The sequence below is a fragment of the Xenia sp. Carnegie-2017 genome, unplaced genomic scaffold (assembly GCF_021976095.1).
Source record: "Xenia sp. Carnegie-2017 unplaced genomic scaffold, XeniaSp_v1 HiC_scaffold_22, whole genome shotgun sequence".
Taxonomy (NCBI): domain Eukaryota; kingdom Metazoa; phylum Cnidaria; class Anthozoa; order Malacalcyonacea; family Xeniidae; genus Xenia; species Xenia sp. Carnegie-2017.
The window spans coordinates 15,296,816-15,318,386 of record NW_025813485.1 but is presented as its reverse complement, the minus strand read 5'-3'; the positions used below and the strand labels follow the sequence as shown (position 1 = coordinate 15,318,386).

At 33.1% G+C, this 21,571-nt stretch overlaps 2 protein-coding genes across 2 annotated transcripts; both read right to left on the bottom strand.

Moving 5' to 3' along the window:
• Nucleotides 1-2,082: 2,082 nt before the first annotated feature.
• On the bottom strand, nt 2,083-16,420 carry LOC124447212 (vascular endothelial growth factor receptor 2-like). Its single transcript, XM_046998108.1, is given in 15 exon segments — nt 2,083-2,816; nt 2,929-3,056; nt 3,552-3,795; nt 3,914-4,107; nt 4,300-4,601; nt 4,703-5,000; nt 5,145-5,320; nt 5,592-5,870; nt 6,014-6,322; nt 6,830-7,135; nt 7,217-7,543; nt 11,830-12,168; nt 13,073-13,390; nt 13,810-14,052; nt 15,658-16,420. Coding segments are annotated over 15 exon segments (3,825 nt in total). The 5' UTR covers nt 15,755-16,420; the 3' UTR covers nt 2,083-2,551.
• Nucleotides 16,421-16,511: 91 nt separating this feature from the next.
• On the bottom strand, nt 16,512-18,499 carry LOC124445200 (fibroblast growth factor receptor 2-like). The gene is made up of 4 exons (XM_046995907.1): nt 18,448-18,499; nt 17,892-18,200; nt 16,985-17,169; nt 16,512-16,771 (listed from the first exon to the last, which is right to left on the bottom strand). The coding sequence occupies exons 1-4, from the start codon at nt 18,497-18,499 to the stop codon at nt 16,730-16,732; spliced, it is 588 nt and encodes a 195-aa protein (XP_046851863.1). The 3' UTR covers nt 16,512-16,729.
• Nucleotides 18,500-21,571: the final 3,072 nt, after the last annotated feature.

The window sequence follows — 21,571 nt, the reverse complement described above, 5'->3', positions numbered from 1 at the left end:
AGAAGCATAAGCTCAAATCAAACTTTAAGCATCTTCATCGGAGATGCCTCTTTTCAGAATACATGAAGAGAATTGGACCGTTTGAAATACAATTCATAAATTCTTGGTCAATGGCTCACTGACAATGGCAAAAGCAATAATTTAAATTCAGAGGTTATTTGCTGATTATTGATTGGAATTTTTAATTTCATTGTCTGCTTCAGGTAATGGACAAAAAGGATGAGACATACAACGACAAACAAAGACATCTTGCAAACTCAACATAGCTATGAGTTCCATGGAAAAAATCAAGACACAATAATTCATTTGGTGATGTTTTGAGTCTATAAATTGTGTCCTGGGAAATGTTAACAACAAATGCAATATAAAGAATTGCAGCATGTGCTTCAATCTGTTCCGTTGATATGTCCATTGCAATTCAATTTTAGTAAAATATTTCTCAACTAATAAAGGAGAATTTTATAAAAATGATCTACGATGTATAACTTTTATACTTTTCACATTTTCTCAATCACCTATAACTTGATGAAATGTTACAAGTATAGAAAAATTTTCTGTCCTCTATTCAAAATTCGTTAGCGATATTGGTTTCTGCGACCCCCCCGCCCTCCTCCAACAAAAAAAATTGACAGCGCGCCATTGCACCATATGCTTGCCCTAGTGATGAATGATAACTTGTACAATAAACGATAAAAGAGCACAATAGAGAAAGGCTTTTTAGTGAAAACATATAAATATTATCATTATAAATCTTATTTTGACTGTCGTTACTGCAAACGTGTGACTTCTTGGGACTTTGGATATTTAAATATATATGGCACCAATTTTTCCTATTTTACGCTACTTACTTTTTGCTAGAAATGAGCACTTTTATTTCTGTTAATGAAATAATACAAATCATAGTCATATTACCAATTATCATGTTTATATTATAAAAGGAAAACTTTTAAATACTACGAAAATGTCAAATATTAAATATCCAAACGGATACCTGCTTGAAAAGGAACGCTACAATCTTTCGAATTAAAACTCATTCATGTTATTCCAGTAATCTTTTCACTAAATAAACTTTTAGCTCAGACAACTCATCTAACATCTCGTTAAGTTAGAAGAAGCATAAGCTCAAATCAAACTTTAAGCATCTTCATCGGAGATGCCTCTTTTTTCAGAGTACATGAAGAGAATTGGACCGTTTGAAATACAATTCATAAATTCTTGGTCAATGGCTCACTGACAATAGCAAAAGCAATAATTTAAAAATCCGTAGGTTATTTGCTGATTATTGAATGGAATTTTTCAATTTTATTGTCTGCTTCAGGTAACGGACAAAAAGGATGAAACATACTACGACAAACAAAGACATCTTGCAAACTCAACATAGCTATGAGTTCGATGGAAAAAATGAAGACACAATAATTCATTTGGTGATATTTCGACTCTATAAATTGTCTCCTGGGAAACGTTAACAACAAATGCAATATAAAGCATCTAGGTCAAAATGAAAAGTAAAAAACAAATTACTTTAAAATCAGTTTTAATCTATAAAATAAACTAAGACATACCAAGTAAATTTAATGTACTTCATAAAACCTCTAAACATCCATGTTTGAAGTTCAGAAGTTAGTTGTTTGAAAGTAGTGCAATTTTTTATGATATAATTTACTTTATATTGCAATAAGTGTTCATTGTCCTTTGCCTAAAATTTAAAAATTTAACCTAAAAAATTCGTATCTTTGCAAAATATATAAGATCAATGCAGATCACGATTCTGAGAAATAAACCAAATAATTTCTCCTTCAGCGTTTCAGTTTAAAATCAAGATTTATTTTTTAGAGATGATTTCTTATCTGTAGCTTGATCAAAAATGATTACGCGACTACAAATAATCATCCAAGTTAGTCAGCTGAAATTTGAATTCAAAAAAACGTTTACTTTGTGATTTGTAACTAACTCAAAATCCTAAAGTCGCCTTAAATCGTTGATGGATATCAGTGGCATACAAAACATGAGGACATAGAGGGATATTATGAAACATGTACGTTTGGCGATATTTTATAACATGAAATCATCAGTACGTAACAATTAATGATTTCTAAACTATAATTATCACAACACATAAATTTTATAGGGGTTGCTCCTTATACTACATTGGTGAAATCAGTTTAAATTGGCTTATAACTATTTGAAACAAACAATGTGTAAAATGCTGTTTTCCCATGGTGTGGAGACTTTCATGTTGCTAACCATGGTGTGGAGACTTACATGTTGCTAACCATGGTGTGGAGACTTACATGTTGTTGACCATGGTGTAGAAACTTGCATTGTGCCAACCATGTAAGTTTGACATTTACATGGGTTTTAAGAAAGGTAAGTCCGTCCAAATAACTTAGCTTTCCTTCACCTGTGGTATTAACGATTTCAGAAAGTTTACCAAATTGTTGATTTTCAACAAAATATAAGAAGGTGATATTTTGCAATTCTTAAAATTCTTCAATTGGCAGTTCCTACGTATCTTCGTTTCCAATTCACAAAATAATGTAAACAATATGCTTCAAACAATGGACTCTATCTTCTCAGGCTGTTGAACATCTTTAGTGTCGTTGTGATTTGTCGCTGTCATATTTTCTAATCTTATTGCGTCTTCATTCTTATAAGATGCTCCTTTTCGTGGAGAGGTATCTTCTGCTAGCCTTTCGTAAGAACCAGCATCTTTTAATTTCTGTGTTGATGGTTCAACAGCAACTTCAGGTAAAGGAGCTGTAGGTGCCGTGTATGCATCTGTGGGAGGGGTGGGTAATGGTGCATTGGAGTCATAGCTAAAAATGAACATAATATATTGTGAAAGTTAACTATAGAGTAAATATTCTTCAATAAAAACATGCTTACGTTGTAAATAGTAAGAGAACTGTACATAAAGAGAGTACTAACCCATGTAATTTATTGGAAATGAGCAATGGTTGTAAGTAATAATCAGATTTTTTTTTCAATAATTCATCTTTCTCCCTTGCCGCCTCAATCTCCTCAGCACTTGCTTCAATGTGTAAATATGGATTCGTCTAAAAATGATGAAATAACATTGAAAACAGGGACTGTGTAATAAAGGCAGTATGGTAAATGGCTGACCAAAGACATTGTATAAACAGCAATGATCACTAGAGAATACAATCAAGAATTGCAAACATATGCAGGTTCACTTGAGCACAAGAATCAAATGAATTCAGGGTAAGGGGAAGTATCTTCAATTATTGTAACGTATACTTAAGTAATATTAAATAGCGCAGATTATGTCGACATAAAAGAACTAGATTTTTCAATTTCCATCTTCAACTGTTTTAGCACATTTAGACAAATAATTTACTGAGAAGTCAATAGAGTCTTAATCATACATACAACAAATATAAATACGTATATGTACAACATGTATAACAATGTCCTCTATATATGTACAACATGTATAACAATGTCCTCTATATATGTTTAAAACACTATATCTTGAAGAGAGGAGAATGATGGTGTAATAAATTTCAATTCAATTGAAGTTAGAACCATACCTTTTCCATATGTCGTTCCAATATTCTTCCAAAATGCTCTACCAAATTGGAAAATGTTGGTCTATTTTGTGGTTGTTCCTGCCAACAATCTCTCATGATTGTATAGATTTCCAATGGACATTTATTGGGCTGTGGCATACGTTTTTCTTGGTTTAAAAAATCCAGCAATTGTTCAGCTGGTAGATCGGGATAAGGCGTACCTCCAAGAGTCATCATTTCCCACAGTAAAACACCGAACGACCAACTGAAGTTAGTAAACAAAATGTGTCAATTAACATACCTTAGAAATAAATGGAATAAAAAACATTCTATGAATAAAGTTGAGAAAACCTGCATGTCAAAATAACATATTTATAACTTACACATCACTTTGATGAGTATATACGCGATCAAATAAAGATTCTACAGCCATCCATTTTACAGGTAACATACCACTGGATGTCTTCACATAAACATCGCTTTTATATATATCTCGTGCCAGACCAAAATCTGATATTTTCATGACGTATTCTTCAGCAACAAGAATGTTACGGGCAGCAAGATCACGATGTATTAACTGAAAATAATTAAAGATTATAAATCTTCTATCAATGTTCTAGTTTTTAATACAAACTATTGTGAAAGCAATGAGCATTAGTTACTTATGAATAGTTATTATAGGATTAGAAATTGTTTTTAAATTCATAAACTTCATGTAAGATCTGTTAAATAAATGTATTTTATGAAATGTTTACATGATAATTTTTACCTTTCGTGAAGCAAGAAACTCCATTCCTTTGGCAATTTGAAAAGCAGCACCAACAATATCAATTAAAGTAAACTCTTTCTCTGGATCATAAATTTTCTTTTCCCAGGTGCTTTCATAGAAAGATCTTTTGGATCTTAAAAATGTCAGCAAATTTCCATGAGGACAAAATTCTAAGATTACATAAAGTTGCCGTCCCTTCGTACAAGCGCCGAGTAAATTAACGATATTTTTATTTTCACCAATGTGAATCATTAGTTTCAGTTCGTCTGCTATATCATGTATTTCACATTCTGTTGCATGAGCTACAGGAATAACAAAGTTTTTTTCAAAAGAGGGAATAACAAAAACTCAAAATTTCAATGTTTGTAAAATAACACATAATTTTCTCAATAGAAATTTTCACCTTTAACAGTTTTTACAGCAACAATAGCATTGGTTGAATTAGGCTGTAAATGGTCTTTCTTTTTAGGTCTTTGACTTGCCCTTAAAGTACGACGTATTTTCGATCTTCTCTTACGAGCAATGCTGCTTTTATCGCGGGGATTTAAAGCTAAAATTCCCATTGCTTCAGCTTTGTAAACTTCTCCAAAGGCTCCTGCACCAAGACGATCACCCATAACGAGTCTTTCAAAAGGAAATTCCCAATCAGAGTCGTACGGTAAATTCATACTTTGCTCATTAAGCGTTATACTGGGGTCAATCTGAAACAAAGTCAGAAGAAAACACAATGAAACGAGCTTACCGTTAAACTAAAAAAGAAAAAAAAGTTGTGACATTTGTTACAGTGCGTGTATGTAAAAATAGATGCTTGTATAGGACTTACGACTGAAATGTTAAAAACTCACTGAATAATTTCCAGTACGTAGAAAATACTGATGTTTGTAGAATGATAATTTTTGTTTTTGTTTTCAATAGAGAACAATGATGATAATTAATATGATGACTATGGAAACACCAATAACTATCCCTGCAATGGTTCCTGGTGATGTACCATCGTCGTTTTGGATCGTAGGTGTAGGATCTACACAAAAAACAGAAGACGTTAAAAATATTTAGGTATGTGCATGGCCCATGTTCTGTCTAGGAATTTGAAAAACGCATTCTAAATCAATGATTTTAATGCGGCTGGAACTACTAAATTTGAGACAAAGGTGCTAATTGTAAAATTCATATTCTAATACACAACTTCGCCGCATGAAAAAAATACTCATAAGTGCAAAAGTCAATATAAAACATCCCTAAATGAAAATCTGCAAATCCTGCTAAATCATAAAACAAAATCTCCAACCAACCTTGAGGTCGAAGTCTTAGTGACAACAAACGTTTCTCTGTAATACCAAACGAGTTCCATGCCTTACAAGAATAATTTCCGATGTAAGATTTATTCATTTTTTCAACTGTCATAACTATTTCCTTCTTTGCTATAGCTGTGAGCTTCACATCACTATCGATAGAAATCCATTGTACCCAAGGTATAGGATTACCGCTAGCCACACAACTAAACGTTTTCTTTTCATTGGCAAAAAGACTTTCATCTCTTAAAGTTGATGGTTCGTCGATCTTTGGTTTACCTAAATAAAAGTTGCACAACTATTCTTACAACATTTTCATATGAACCTTAAATTATTTTGTTGAAGGATGTATATACTTTCATTGCAACACAATAAAACTTTATCATTTAGAAAATCTAACAGTGTAAACATTGTCAACCTACCAGTAACATTAAGATAAACAGTTGCTGTGACGTTTCCTAACTGTTTTTTTGCAAAGTATGTGTAATTTCCCGAATGTGAAATATCAACGCCACAAATAATAAGAGTTGTTCCATCATTCTTCAAGTAATAGTTAGGAACTTGGGTTTTACAATTTGTGATTATAACACGACCAATTTCTTCACCATTTCTTGACCATGTTACTTTGGGTCGAGGATTACCTGACACATTACAAATCAACTCTGCGTCTTTATCTTTATCCTTATTCACCGTAGTGTCTTTCATCTGATAAATTACAGGAGGATATATTCCTGTAGAATAGTAAAACAAAAAATTTGTTTGAATTGCAAACAGTATGGATGTGATTCGCAACCAAACATTTACTGTAGGTAGCCAAACACATCGACATTTTCTATCAAATCAAAGTAAGTAAGAGCTAGTCGTACTTATTGTGAACATTTTTAACCACAAAGTATAATTTATATGTATTCGTTCAGGATAATCGTTCGTTAAAATTTTAATTTCAACTCAATGTTTTACAAAAATCAATAAGTTTTACTTTCGTTTTGAAGACGTTTTAAAACGTCAACTGTCATACTGTATTTATATGGCAATCAAAGAAAACCTATGCAAAAGAGAGACATTAGTGGTTAATGAATAACCTTTCAAAGTCAAAGAAAAATAATATCAAAATTTCACACGTTTAGATAGTTCATGCTAAGATAAAAGTATGTTCCTTGTGTTAAACAGCGAGAATTCGCTATTTTTACAAACTTTTTTTTAATGCTTTTGGTGATAAAAATTTCAAAGCAACTAACCTCGTACATTCAACGTTACAGCAGCATATTCATTACTGAGAGCATTTTTTTCACTACATCTGTAAGTTCCAGAATCATTGATGTTGATATTTCGTATTTTCATTGTAACATTACGATATTGAGGATTTCTACTTATGGTGATGTTTGTTCTTTCATTATTTATCACTTCACGACGAGGATTTTCTTTGTAAAACGCAATATTATCACGAATCGAAACATCTACTCTGCAAATTACCATAAAGTCCTCGTTTTCATTTAAAATTACTTCCCCAGAAGGAAAGACTTTAAACGGATCAAAGTTATCTCCTACAGCAAAGAAACGAAACGTTTCACCAATGTTATAATAAATAAAAAACATTTACCATGTAAACAAAAAGAAAATCTTACCAAATCGCAGAAACCTAAAAATTCTACTGTCATTTCCATGAATGTTTTGAGCAACACATCTGAACAACATTGAGGCATCATCCTCAGACCACGGTATCTTCAAAATAATTTCATATTGTCCTTTGTTTTTTCCTTTTTCAAACGAAGACTTATACTGTGAAGGGATCCAGTTATTTGAAACAGGTTTACTACTGTTGATAACAATCTGTTGATACCAAGTTATATTGGGTCTTGGATTAGACCATCTTATCATGCATTTAATCTCGCCTTCAGTGTTGTGTCGTGCTGTGAAATATTTACTGTTTCCTCTGCTGATGGATGGTGGCACTGCAAAACCATTGAAATTTCAAATAAATTATTTCAATTTCAATTACAACAGCTATACAAAGTGCATTACATTGTTCAAAATATACTTATTATTCAAATTGAAAAGATTGCTGTGCAAATTATTTATGAAGTTCAAAGATGAGAAAGGACAAATCTAAGCAAAGCAAAATGCCAGCAATTTTTCTAAGCATGAAAATAATAAAATATTTAAGTACCAAAACGGATCAAGCACGCTCTGTAAATTTCTTTGAAATTTGAGAGAGTTAAAGTTCATACGCCTTCACAATGTAAAAATAGATGCGATGGCGTACAAGCATCTACTGAATAAGTTTGAGGAAATAAAACGTTGAAATCGCCATAACACCGCTATCCTATACTCAAAAAAAGTAGATCCCTATTGATCTTTATGTCTGGACTGTAATGTAATTTTTGACAAAGACAAAAATCGCTTCGTTTGTGCGTATAATCTTGACCCTCCGTTTTAGGCTGCGTTTACACGGTACCGGATAAGTTTTAATCCGGATTAAATTTGTGACGGATTCGTTCTGTTTACACGGAACTGGTACATTTATGAGAGAAATAAAAGTTTCGAGTACAGCGCATGTGCAATGATAGCATGAGAGAAAAATGGCTACCGTTGCTAAAAGGAAAAAATCGTCCGAGTCTGAAGAAAAGAATTTTACTTGGTCGGACGAGGAGATGGCTCTTCTTCTTGATGTGATTGCTGCGTATAAGGTGGATAAAGAAAATGAAGGTGTAGACTGGGAGTCTGTTAAATCGAAATACGATGAAATTCGCGAAAGATACCTCGAGCGTTATCCCATAGAAAATTCAGAAGGATTTCCACATGCTAATGATAAGATGTCAAGCGTTTTTACCAAAAGTCGAATAATAGCTAAAACCAAAAAAATTAAACTTTGTTTTCGAAAAGCAGTTGATTCTGGAAGACGCAGCGGAGGCGGTAGAGTTGTAGCTGTTTTATACGATGAATGTGCTAGTATTTGGTGTGGGAGCCCAGCAGTAGAAGCAATATCGAATGCTCAAGAAAGCATACCAAGCACATCCGAAACTGTCAGTGATTCCGAAGACTCTCTTTCTGAGTATCAAATAAATCGTGTGTTCAGCTTTCTGATGTAAGCAGTGAAACACTCGACAATTCTGCTCAACAAGTGATTTTAAATACTGATGCAATAAGTAGGGTAAGTGAAGCTAGAAGGAATCTCATCTCAAAAGTACAACAAAAGAAAAATTCAAAGTTAAATAAGAAAATACCTGCTGAGAAACAGATGATAGCCATGGCGAAGGAAGATTTAAGTCTTAAGAACAGGATTGTGGAACAAATGGAAAAAGCTGAACAGAAGCACCAAGAAAACATGACTGCTTTTGCCAAAGGAATTTCATCACTTAATGATACACTAAGTCATGGGTTTGCATTGCTTGCATCACTTCAACAGCAACCAAATCAATTTAACTTTCCAAATTTTCAACAACCATGGAGATACCAACAAGCGGCTATGTCAACTAATAACAATGGCGAGTCTAGCCATAGTAATGCCAATGATAATTTTATACCGTTTTCAAAGTCATAGAACCAGGATTTCTATTCTTTTAATAGGTATAGTTCAACATACATTTGTTAGTGTTTGGGTTGCCATTGTTTAATCTAATGTAATACATTGCTTAAATATTACACAAAAACTATTGTTATGAATATACTTTTTAGACAAAGTACTTATATAATTTTAAACAGTTTTAAATTGCCTTTTTTTTGTCATGTTTTATTCCAATAATTTTATTACTTAAAATGCAACTAATGGATTATTGTATGTACAAGAACAATTAAATCATCTTTGTACAAGTATATTATTATCAGTAAAGTCTGTTCAATAAGGTGTTTGTAGATATAATCTCTAATCAAAATACTGCACAAAAATGTCTCTTACTGCCTTTGCTGAAGCCTCACATCCTTGATTCCGTATACTTGAAGATGCAGGTTGAACTTCTCTGTCATAAGTTATTGCATTATCTACTCTTTCATTAGCTATTATCTCACCATTCATTTCAGAATAATTGTGCAATACAAAACAGCTGTAAATAACATTTGGCAAATCAGCAAGGTTTATGTCCATTTCACGCTTCAGACACCCAAATCTACTCTTCAGGTCCAAAGGCACATTCAATAATCATTCTGGCTGAACAAAGTCGATACCCAAAAAATTGTTCCTGTGCAGTCTTGCCCCCACCAGGAAATTCCTTCATCAAATAAGGGAGTAAAGGATATGCCGGATCTCCAAATTCCAACAGGTTCAGTGCCTGGCAATAAGACTCTTGGCAAACTGGGAATTGAACCTTCTTTTAACATCTCATTTACTTTTGAGTTACAAAATATCCTTGAATCATGCACACTCCCCGGCCATTTGACCACAACATCTAGAAAACAATACTTGTAGTCTGCAATAGCTTGCACATTCAGTGAATATCTATGCTTCCTATTGATAAAATCACTTGCATTGTTGGCTGGTTGTTTAATGAAGATATGAGTGCCATCTACAGCACCAATACATTGTGGAAAGCCATGTTTTTCATAAAAATTTGAGACAGCTTCAAATACATCATGTTCTGTTTGAGGTAATCTGATATACTCAGGACCTAATACGGTGGAAATTACAAAACATACTCTTCTAATAGCCAACGATACAGTTGATCTGGAAACGCCAAATGCATTTGCAACTTTTCGTAATCTTCCTTCATCAGCAAGATAGTATAACGTCATAGCAACTTGCTTCTCAACAGATGTAGGAACACGCATATTCGTGACTTTCTTTTGAAGTGGGATTCTGATTTTGTTGCACAGTTTCATGAAATTGTCTTGTGACATCCTAAAGTTCTCTCTCCATTCATGACCTACTACAGCACCGGATAAGAAATTTTCCCACCACAGAGATGTTCTCCCAGGTCTTACCCAACATCCTTTTGCCTTTCTTTTACTTTTTATTTTCTTCCCTCTAACGATGGACGACTGTGTCAGCAATGTAGCATACCTTAAAAAGAGAATTGAACGTCATTTTGAAAATAAATGAAGCAAACTTTTGAGTGAATAAGCCAGTAAGTTTTGTCATAATATGTGTGGATTACAATACTGCGTTATTTATTTTCTGCCGTAAATCCAAAACTTATGCTGTATTTTAGATGCAAAGAACGACATATTCCGTTTGTCATCAAGCGTTTACCTTTGTCTTTGCCTTCGATAATTTACCAAATTTACCAACCCCAGTTCATAAACAACGTTCAACGTCGCCACAGCACCAAAAATAGATGCAAAAATGCTCATAAGAATCTGTCTCATGTTGGAAAATGCAGAATTAAAAAAATATTGACTGAGCACTGACTCACTGTTTTGTCGAATACCAGTGAAAACGGTTAAAAACTTACCTGGTTAAACCGTTTACACGGTAACTGATATAGAATGGAACAGTACGGGAACAGAATTGTACCTCGATTTTTCAGGTACAAAATTGTACCGCTTAGTCGACACAAAACTTGCACGGATCAGAGCGGATCCGTGTAAACGCAGGGCCTATCCGTCACAAATTTAATCCGGATTAAAACTTATCCGGTACCGTGTAAACGCAGCCTTAATGAAAATAGTTAAAACTAAATTGCTCAAGATGTCATACAGATACTAGCTTTGCAAGAACTCGCAAACATGAATGATAATTCGTTCGGTCAAATAGTACAAGAAATGTGAAGCACTGTTCTTTTATTCTGCTCACAGTGCTTTGGCGAGTAAAATGTGAAGCACAATAAGAAAGCAAAATGTCTTTTTCCTGCGAGTCTTAAATGCATTTCTAATGTTTTCGGTGACAACGAAATACAGCAATAATGTAAACATGTACATGTATAATACAATCTGAACTATGCTAATTATTAATCAACTTCATTATGTAGTGATATGTTTTCCAGACTATCCATATGTACAATCCAAATATGTACGATGCATACCAATTGAAACGTCAACATTACCGCAGTGGGTCAGACATACTTTAGACGCCTTTCTTTCATGGTAAATCTCACTCAAAAAGTAGGAAATCTTACGATACAATATGATTCCCTTGTTTTCTAACGTTTTGATTCAAAAAGATAGCAAACAGTACACATTTTGAAATTTTCATTCGAAGAACCTGTTTGAAAGTCAGGTTTGAACGTCAATCGTGCAACAAACAAGTTTCATCTCTAAATAAAATGGGACATTGTCGACTACAGAAATGAAAAAAATCTAGGTATACCTTCAACATTGACGTAAAATGAAACAACGTCCCTCCCAGGAGGATTGTTGGTAGTGGCAACACATGTGTAGTTTCCATCATCTCTCACAAAAGAAATTGATTCAATAATCAACTGAGGGACACCATTTAATCCATATTGATCCTGTTCGCAGGCCAATATATCAAAATTTGGAGAACCTTTCATTTTCTTTCCAATACAAAATATAATTTCTTTGCTATCTTTATAACAAGTGATTTTTGGAAATGGATATTCCTCAACATAAAGCGTTATCTCAGCTTTATCTGCTTCATTAAAATGAAAAAAATTTATCACAGATTTAAATTTGGCAGCTCTTCTTTCTAAATAAAAAAAAACAAATTTTAGTTTGTTAAAGTTTGTTTAGATACAAGGATTGAAGAATCCACATTCTACATTAAAATAACATGCAAGACAACAATTTAATATAAACTTTTAAATAAGTAGATATTAATGCACGTTGACTTGAAAAAACGTTTGATGGAAATAGGTAGTTGGACTTCATCTGGTTCATCTGACAGTAAAAATATCAAAGATATAATAATCATATTTGGTGTGAAAATTTTGTTTACGAGAAGCAATTTAGAAATTGCTTGCGCACGAAAATGGCACAGATAAATAGTCATTGCTATTCAAAAAATGAGATGTTGTTCTTACTTACAAACTTTTATAAAATTTGGCAAGTATGGCAACACTGAAGGAATAAAGTATGGCAACACTGAAGGAATAAGATAAGGTAATAAAAATGGAAAAAAGTAAAATTATTCGAGATTTGGATGAATAGCGCTTGCGTACGCTTTGACCTTTTTTTGCAAAACTTTATTATTAGCTTTAACAACATATGCCATAATTTAACACAATTATGTGTTCCAATTGCTTTTTAGCTTTGTCATTTTGGCATGCAAAATATTTCAAAAGTGCCTCTTGGCAACATAATTCTTGTCCTAAACATAGTCATGATGGGTGAAAATTTTGCTGTTAGATGAATCAATCGAAGCGCAAATAACTATAGTGCTCAATACAAAGTAGAGCTGATTTTTATCAAAAGGAAAAACTGCAATTCTATTTAATGTTATAACTTCATGATTAATGCAATCATTATCTTACTAGTATATACATAAATCCAAAATTCCAATGTAATTCTAATCATCTAATGAACATTAAGGACTCAATTTTTTTGGCATTATAGAATTTGCATGAATTTGCTTGATACAAAATTGAACCTACCTATGACTTCTAGAATGCGTATATCGGATAAAATTTTCCTGTTATTTTTTCCAGCAACTTCACAACTGTAAACACCTGCATCGTTTATAGACACTGTTGGAATGTGATACACTTCAACACTTTTTTGAGGAGTTGTTCTAACAGTAATAAGATTTTCAGGAACATAATCCTCAACTTCTGTACCATTTAGTCTTCGTCGTCTGTACCATTTAATTTTTGTTGAACCTTTTCCATACTCACAACAAAATTCAAAGTTTGAACCTTCAGTAACTCTACTGGTCACATCTTTTGGATAAATCGTAAATTCATATTTTTTTGCTGCAAAAAGAAAAGATAACAAGTGCTGAAATTGTAATCAAAAAATAATTTAGACACACCAAATTTGTTTAAATAATAGAATAATTCAAAGAAAATACCATTATTTTTACACAAACATTGGACAAAAACATGCCAAATCAAGATATTCTACCATAAAGCAGATATAACTAACATAAACTTTAAAAAGAACACAAAATAGTACATTTAACTCTATCTTTATAAAGCAAACAAAGTCTGTGTCAAAGAAGTGATGTTAAATTCACTTTACTTTTATTTGTGGAATTAAGACAAAATGTAATGTTTGCCTTGGAGAAGGTGCATATGTTTAGAATTTTCGAGCAATTCAATTTATATCTACACTATAGTATATGTGACAGAACCACTGAAAAAGGTATAGTCATTTCAAATAATACAAGTACCTGGTCGGACGATAAGATAACCCAAATTAATAGTTGTCTCTTTACCATTTTGATCAAAAATACATGAATATTGCCCACCATCCAACACTTTTAAATCAGACATGATGAGAAATGTTCCGTTGACTTTGATTCTGTCGCTAGGAATTATTTCCCTTCTGTTACAAGTAAATTTCACAGTTTTGTTGTCAGTCAAGGTTACACCACAATTAAAGACATGTTGAGTTCCAGTTTCCTTTGTGAAAACTTCAAAAACATAAAATAGTTAGATAACAACAAATGAAACTCAAATCAGAAGAAAATATGAAGAAAATATAAACCATTAGGAGGTGATACGTAAACCTTTCAAAACGCTTTTGTGTAGTTTTAGGCGCATAATCTTTGTCAGATATGTATGCTTTTGGCAGTGACTATCAATATTACATTAAAGAATGTGTGTCAACCAAAATGTTGATCACGCGTGGCGGCTTGTTTTATTATTTGTTGTCCATGGAACTTTGACCAACCGGTAACTTTAAAATAAAATTTTTAAGTAATTTTAAAAGTTTTGAGTTGAAATGGCATCGTTTCCTAAGCGTGGATGGCCAAAACAGAAAGTTTAACAACACCAGATACGTTTACATATTGAACTATACCAGGAGTGGATAAGATAAAAAGAGTTAAATAGAATGGCACAACAGACAGATAGTGAATTTGCTGCTTATTTTATTCAAATTTTGAATGAAAAGAAAAATGTAGCTATAGTCCTATGTCTATAATTTACAACTACAAAACTAGTAACTAGCACCAAAAAATAACAGCATTGAGTTTTACATACAATAATTGTATTTTCTAAGCATTTTCATACAAATATGTTTTGAAAAATGAAATCAACTTGTACCTGTGTCCATTTCGAAGTTTGTACAAACTCAGCACTCGCAATTACAGTCAAAATTTTTAAATAATGTTTTTTTGCCGAATTTTTCAGCTAAATTAGATGACGTATATTAGCAAACTGGAATTCAATGTACCAATGGCTCAAAAATTAACGATGTAAACATACACAAAAGCATGCAATGAATCATGGTTGACACACATTTTTTAAAAACAAAGCCTGTTCAAAAGAAAAGGGTAGGGAGAAAAATAGCACAACAACATACTCCATATTTTGGACACTGAATTAGACCCATTAAATCACTTTTTCATGGAGAGTCATTAATGCAAAAACTTGAAACAAATGCAATCACTTGCTAAAAGAACACAGATAAACAGTACACACAAGATTACTTGAGTTCATACTTAGATTAGAATTAAGCAATTTGAATTTCCTAATTAAATCATTTAATGATATGTCACTAAGTATTCAAAACTGAACTCAAAGATATTGAGTTGACAATGAGAATGACATATAAACTATGGATGTTTCGCAAGTGATACATTGTGTTGACATGATACATCAGTGAGGACACTCAAGATGAAATAATGAATGTTTTAGTCTTCCAGTTACATGTGTAGTTCAGAGGCGTATAGTCAATGGCAAATCAAATCAAGGCATTAGGGGTTCTAAAATTGAATGAAAGAATGGTCTCAAAGTTTTAAAATGAATGGCAATTAAAAGAAAAAGCGAGAAACCTCCCATATCGTTTACGTTTATAATTTAAGAACGGTTTTATAGCCGGGTATGAAAACTGAGCTTCAAAAATACACACATAACGTTGTGCAATGTTAAGAATTACGTTTAAAACAGACACTTGTGTTAAACCGCGACAAATAGCGTTATTCATGGAAAGAATATTTTTTCTTTGGCATATTCGCCGTTTGCTATTTTATCTAGAAGTCTAAAATTAGAAGCATGAATCAAAGAAAACTTACTGTTTGGTAGAGTTTGCGAGAATACTCCAACGATTATGGACATTATTAGAAAGAAAATTACTCCATAACATCTTGATTTTGAGCAAACAAACACCATTATTGACAAGCAATCCAATGCGATAATATGAGAAAGTTTCAAGAAGAGCACCAGCCGTTAATACAATTGATCAATCTAACTAAACTAATTTAATAGATCGTGACTTGTATATAAACAATGTTTTAATCCATAAATACATTAGTAAAACATCCAGAAACTCCAAAACTGCAAGTCGTACACAAGAAACGTATTTTATGTACACGAGGACCATGCACACACTGAAGCACAATATAATATACTACATGTGTGTCGTTGATCATTGTCAATCTGAATTCATAAAGAGTGAAGTCTGAAAGTCATAAATAGTTATGCGTATTTTGGGGTGGATACTACATTATGTCACATCCGGTCTGAATGGTTTGCATCCGGTCAATACAAGGTTTGTATAAATTTGCACTTGAATTTTTCGCTTTGTCAACAACTTTTGTAAGATGCAAGTGCGTCGCAACACGGCAAAGAACAAACATTGGATTTTTGGGTAGCATATTGCTCTTTTTTACAACTCAAGTGCCCATTTTTGCAAAAAAAGCGTCTCCCTAACTTTTACTTGCCTCCTACGCCTCTGCTCATACTGAACATCTCCATGAAAAATCATTTAAAATAAATGTTTATCGTTCGTAAATGAGAGTCTCTGAGAATAGGAGAAGGAAATAGAAGTTAGGACCATAAAAACTAGTCAAATAGCCATTCATAAATTCATGGTCACTCACAGGTCACATACAAATATAATCGTGAATGAAAAGTTGTGAAATGCAACTGATCTCCAAATTTATAATCAACTTTAAATAAGCTGGAGGTAACATTTTTCAATTACCACGACAGTATCAAAAGAAAGTATAAAATGTATTGCAAGTACGTATACAGGCGAGTATTGGTTGCTTTAGTGTTTTGAAACGATTTCAAAATTAGTTCTGTCGTTCAAATGAACATATGAAAAAGAAATCATAGCAACAACTTTCCCAATAATCGTTTCATTCAATCAGCCACTGTTTTCATTGGCAAATGTTTCTGGTCGCTCTATAAACAAAAAGAAAAAAAAATCATGTCAAAAATCTTGTTAAAAGTAAGGTTTTTTAAAAGGCCTTAATAGAATCCTGGTTGTATCAAATGTCATTCCTCTTTGTGTAATGCTTACTCACATTTCTTCAATTCAACTCTATTAAAATAGTTTTTCTTGCAGCATCAAAAACTCTCAAATATAGTTAAAAATGAAAACTATCTACAACTCACTGAATAATTTTCTGGAGGTAGAATATATTGATTCTTGTGTTGCTTTCGTTTTTGTTTTCCGTTTAAGAAGAAGATGACAGCACCAACAATGAACAGAAGAACGATCGCACCAATAACTAATCCTACAATGCTTCCTGTTAATAAGTCACCACCACTTCTGGCCAATGAATCTGGTTGGCGATGATCTGAAAAATTAAGAACAAAGACAAAATCATTTAGAAAAATAAGGTTTAACATTGGACATACTAGTATTAAATTTCGTTTCTCTTATTTGAAAGTTGATGACGCTGGGAATTTCATTTATATAAAGATTAATTTCTGTTATAACTTTCGCCTTTTCGGCATATCTGGGTTGATATTACCGAAACTATGAATTTCATTTCGTCCAATTTTTTTTCGCGACAATATATAAAGCTCTTAAAAAAGATGATTTTCAATACTTTTTATAAGCGAAATGAAAACGCGTGCTAACCTTGAGATCGATGTTCAAGTGACAACAACAAATTCATATTTCTTTACAGTCTTTAGAACGAAAAGGGTTCCATGCCTTACAAGAATAATAACTACCCCCTTCTTTTTTATAAACTGTCAATAAAAATCCATTGTACCCAAGTTATAAGATTACCACTTGCTAAACAATGAAAAGTTTTCTTTTCTTCGGCAGAAAGTTGTAGTCCATGTAATGTGGCTAAATTTTAGATTACTATCACTATTTATTTCTTTAGAAAGTTATTGTTTTTCTAGTAAGTGAGCACATACAAATTTACATAGCAGGAATAAATAATAAGATTTGCCACCTTTAGAAAAACAAAAATTGCAGAACAATTCTTAGAACATTTTTACGTGAGCCTTAATTAAACTATAAAATTTTATCTTCAATAAATGTATCTTTCCAAAGTCTACTTACCAGTAACATTAAGAAAAACAGTTGCTGTGACGTTTCCTAACTGATTTTCTGCAAAGCATGTGTAATTTCCCGATTGTGAAATATCAAAGCCACAAATAATAAGAGTTGTGCCATCATTCTTGAAGTAATATTTAGGAACTTGACTTTTGCAATTTGTTATTGTTTCACCATTAATTTCTTCACCATTTCTTGACCATATAACCTTGGGCTGAGGATTACCTGACACATTACAAATGAAATCGATGTTGTCATCTTTAAAGTGATCCATTGTGGAATCTTTCATGCCATAAATTATTGGAGGATGAAATTCTATACAATAAAATAACCAGAAAAAAAAGCACTTTACAAAATTTAATATAATTAGCTAAATAGTTTCACAAATAAAACGCAAGTATTAAAATTTCAATTTCAACTCAATGTTTGAAAAAATAGTTTAGATAGTTTGTGAAAAGACAAAAAGTAAAAAGTTTGTTCCTTGTGTTACACAAGAATTTGGAAATTTTTTTACAAACTTTTCTTTATGTTTTTGGTAATAAAAAATTTTAAAGCAACTAACCTCGTACATTCAACGTTACAACAGCACGTTCATTACTGAAATATTTCACCATCAATCAATGTAAATATTAATAAACAATATTTACCATGTAAACAAGAAGAAAATCTTACCATATCGGATAAACATAAACATTCTACTGTCATTTCCATGAATGTTTTGAGCAACACATCTGAACAACATTGAAGCTTTATTTTCAGACCAAGGTATGTTCAAAATGCTTTCATATTGTCCTTTTTTTTTCCTTTTTCAAACGAAGACTTATACAGTGAAAGGGTCCAGTTATTCGAGACAGGTTCGCTACTGTTGATAACAATCTGTTGATACCAAGTTATATTGGGTCTTGGATTCAGGGGCGAAACTAGCACCTTTTTAATGGGGGGTGGGGGTGGGGATGAAATTGCCCTGCAAGGGCATAAGATGCCCTGCAGATCATATGGAACAGTACATACACTATATATATTTTTGTAACACATGTTGAATTTATGTGCCAGAACGCACTTTAGCGTACTATTAAATCTTTAATGGCAGTTTTCGCATCTTTGCAGTTGCCCAATTTTTTAAAATAATATTTAAGTCAACATTGTCCGTAAGATCTTTTCACATGCAAGAAGATTAAGTCATTTAATCGCGTATCTTTCATTGTGGATCTCAGGCAGTTTTGACAATCTTAAGCTTGCTGAAACACCTTTCATCTTTCCACGGACACTGGAGCGGTCAGCAATAGTTGATACGCCTTGCACACAGTTGGAAAGACGTTTTGTGGTTGAAAATAACGCAACGTCTTGAAGGATTTAGGTTCTGATTTAAGTTGTGATGACACAATATTATTGAAAATTTCCAACTCCGACAGCAGTATTTCTGCATCAACATCTTTTACCGCCGGTGGAAAAAGACTGCACATTTCATTAACTGTTTCAGCCATCGGCCTTTCTAGCGGCAGCTGTAAGCTCTCTCCAAGAGGTTTTATTTTGTCGATGCAATCTTTAATGTTATCGGTATACTCGGTAATAAGTGAGTCTAGAACCAAGTACATTTCCTTTCGGTAGAAATCTTTAAATGATATTTCTGTTGTTATTTCGGAATGCTCGCCAATTCGTTTGGGTGGCTTTCTTGATCGATGATGACGAGTGTATTCTGCCATTACGTCAATTCTTACTTTGGTTCCAAATGCAACCATTGCCTCTATCTCCGAGTCTAATCCGTTCTCGTCACTTCGAATTTGTCTAAGGTTTTTTACTGTAGCATCAATCAGGTTAAGTGTATCTACTATATTTAGCTCCTCCTCCTGCAGTTGTTTGGTTAGGATTTTGGTTTTTGTCATTATGATTCGCATGAACATAAGAGCAAAAAGAAAATCGAAACTAAAAAATTTCTTTTTTATTCCATCACCTTTAGCTTTTACTTTTGATTCTACATCTCGAGCATTAATAACTTTCACAATAGCATTTGGTATTACCTCATAACTTCTCCAGACAGCATCAATGGACTCAGAATTGTAAACCCATCTGTCTTTGACAAGTTTCGAAACTTCAAATTGTTTCAAACATCTTGCAACTTTCTTCTATAATTTTATTTCTTTTTGTGTTTTTGCTAAAAACACATATACGTCTTCTAGAGCGTCGTACATTGATGTAATTATTGAGCTATGTTTGCAACAATGCTCGTTGAATGTATTAGACCGATCCCTGGCAGGATGTAAGGCAACTTGTCGTTTTAAAATTTCTTGCAACACTTTTTGAGCACCATTTAGTCGTCCAGACATTGATAAAATCGTATGTTTAAAGGCAAGCATATCTATATCGATTTCATTTTCCATTAAAGATTTTATGAAATGCCTTCCAGCACCAGCCATCAAGGGTCTCTTTCATTTCAACCAGTCTCTCGCATGGGATGCCCATCTGGTTGACATATCTTACAGCAACGATAAGCTTGTCTTGATTCGATGTATCAGGTGTAGTGTCTGCAGACACAGAAAATACACCAGCTGACTTAATTTCAGAACGAATTTCATCCCTCACAGATTGAGCCAGCAAATGAAGCATCTCATTTTGTGCCTCTGAGCTTGTATATGTTGTACTGTATGGCCTGAGGCGCTGATCGTCCAGCCACAGCTTTAGAACAGGATGTCTTGAGAGAAGATCTACAATCAATGAAATTTCCGTCCTTGTCATCGCCTCCTCCTCTGAATGCCATGATAATTCTACAGAGGCAAGGAGCCACATCAAGTAGAATCAACATAATTCCTTTGTTCTTTCTTCACCTTGCTCTTGGATCAATACTTCCTTCATTTTCGCATTCATCATCACATCAATATGGCCAGATGTTACAGAAACGAGCAAAATCAGCCAGAGCAGCTTGATGGGACTTTACTGAAGTGTTTATGGTTTTCCTTTCTTGTTTGCACCAACGCTCCCTATTTTCTTCCATGATCGTACACCATTTATCCATGCTGGATCACTTTTTTCTGTCCCTGCCCGCTTGGAAATAATGAGCTACAAAGCAATATTTTATTTTCCTTCTGACTGTACTCAAGATGAGGAGTCATACCAGGATGCATTAAATTTGTTTGGTTTATTTTGGCTTTTGTTTCAATTACAGGAAAGACTTCAATCTAGGTTGATAGGGTCCTTGTTGCATGAGAAACTTTCTTTGATCGTCATCCATATCTCGTGGTCTTTCGTTTGATCATGAGAAGTAATTTTAGTGCTTTCTCTAAAACTGGCAACCAATTTCAATCTATACAGCTTTTTTGTTGATGACAATTGAACAATTTTTTACCAGTTTCACAGACAATCTTGTTTTTTGCGGCTTCACTTTTTCTAAAGGCTTCGTTTACGTGTCTATCATTATCATTATCGCTTCATTAGAATATTCTCACTGATGAAAAGTTGTGATAGAACTCTAACTGTCCTGCACAAGTGATCCATGTAATATCTTCTTGTTATCTGAATCACAGCTTGATGACTTTTCACTTTGTGCAGCCTAAACGTATAAAACACAAAAAAAAGACACATCCAGTAAATTAAATACAAAATCTGCTTTTAACAGATGAATAAATGACAATTGAAAGATTCGTATTAAAAAAGATTCGTATTTTTATTCTGAACAATCAAAAGACTAATGA